The sequence below is a fragment of the Nicotiana tabacum genome, chromosome 8, assembly GCF_000715075.1.
Source record: "Nicotiana tabacum cultivar K326 chromosome 8, ASM71507v2, whole genome shotgun sequence".
Classification (NCBI taxonomy): Eukaryota; Viridiplantae; Streptophyta; class Magnoliopsida; order Solanales; family Solanaceae; genus Nicotiana; species Nicotiana tabacum.
This window is the reverse complement of record NC_134087.1, coordinates 46,202,921-46,203,890: the sequence shown is the minus strand read 5'-3', so window position 1 is coordinate 46,203,890 and position 970 is coordinate 46,202,921. Positions and strand designations below refer to the sequence as shown.

Sequence of the window (970 nt, the reverse complement as noted above, 5' to 3'; positions counted from 1 at the left end):
ACTGAACCAGTATAAAAACTGTTGTGCCTTCTTTACTTTTTTGTTAGTTTATTTCAGTCCTACTGAAATTTATTCACTGTGCAAAACCTAGTCGACTAAACTCACACTTAGTCAACCAAGATTTTAATTGGCTACAATTCATCCCCCTCCCTCTTGTACTTTCAATTGGTATTAGAGCAAGGCTCGTAAACTTTGCTTAACAACTAGTGAGGAAAAGATCATGGGATCAAACATAGTTGTTGTAGCACTATTTCAAGAAGGAACCTCTCAAGTACGACCTCCATACTTCAACGGGCTATAATTTTCTCACTGGAAAGTACGTATGGAAACATACTGTCATATGACATTAAGCTTTGACGCGTGATCAAAAAGGGAAATCTTCCAATTCTGCCAAATAAAGATGAAAATGGTCAAGTCATAGTATTAACTGATCCACTTGACTTAGATGACTACACTAATGAACAATCAGTTGTCATAATAGTGAATGCCAAAGCAAAAAATCTGTTGTATAGTGCTATCAGTGGAGAAGAATATGAAAAGATATCGAGCTGTGAAACTGCTAAGGAAATGTGGGATAAATTAGAGGTCACGCATGAAGGAACCAACAAAGTGAAAGAAATAAGGATCAATCTCCTTGTTCGGGACTATGAATTATTTCAAATGAAGGATAAAGAATCAGTAGAGGGAATGTTTTCAAGATTCAGGAAAATCCTTCGAGATTTAAAGTCATTTGGTAGACCAATATAAAGTGGAGAACAGGTCAGAAAAATTCTAAGAAGTCTTCCCACTATTTGGCAACCCAAAAGTATTGCTCTAGAATGTCAGGATCTTGACAAGATGTCCCATGATGAACTTAGAGGTAATCTAATTGCCTTTGAGAAAACTCACTTGGACAGGCAAATTCAACAAGAAAATAAGAAAATAGTTGCATTCAAAGCAACTGTGGCTGAACCAGAAAATGAAGAGGAAG

At 36.3% G+C, this 970-nt stretch overlaps 1 protein-coding gene across 1 annotated transcript; it reads left to right on the top strand.

Moving 5' to 3' along the window:
• The first annotated feature begins 220 nt into the window (after nucleotides 1-220).
• Nucleotides 221-747, top strand: LOC107787505 (uncharacterized). The gene is made up of 2 exons (XM_016609100.1): nucleotides 221-271; nucleotides 373-747. Exons 1-2 carry the CDS (start codon nucleotides 221-223, stop codon nucleotides 745-747), a joined length of 426 nt encoding a protein of 141 aa, XP_016464586.1.
• Nucleotides 748-970: the final 223 nt, after the last annotated feature.

Bases quoted from the DNA above. Each gene is read 5' to 3' on its own strand.
- LOC107787505 (XM_016609100.1), top strand. From the start codon at position 221: ATGGGATCAAACATAGTTGTTGTAGCACTATTTCAAGAAGGAACCTCT. The intron at 272-372 runs GTACGACCTCCA...GTGATCAAAAAG, and splicing joins TTCAAGAAGGAACCTCTCAA to GGAAATCTTCCAATTCTGCC.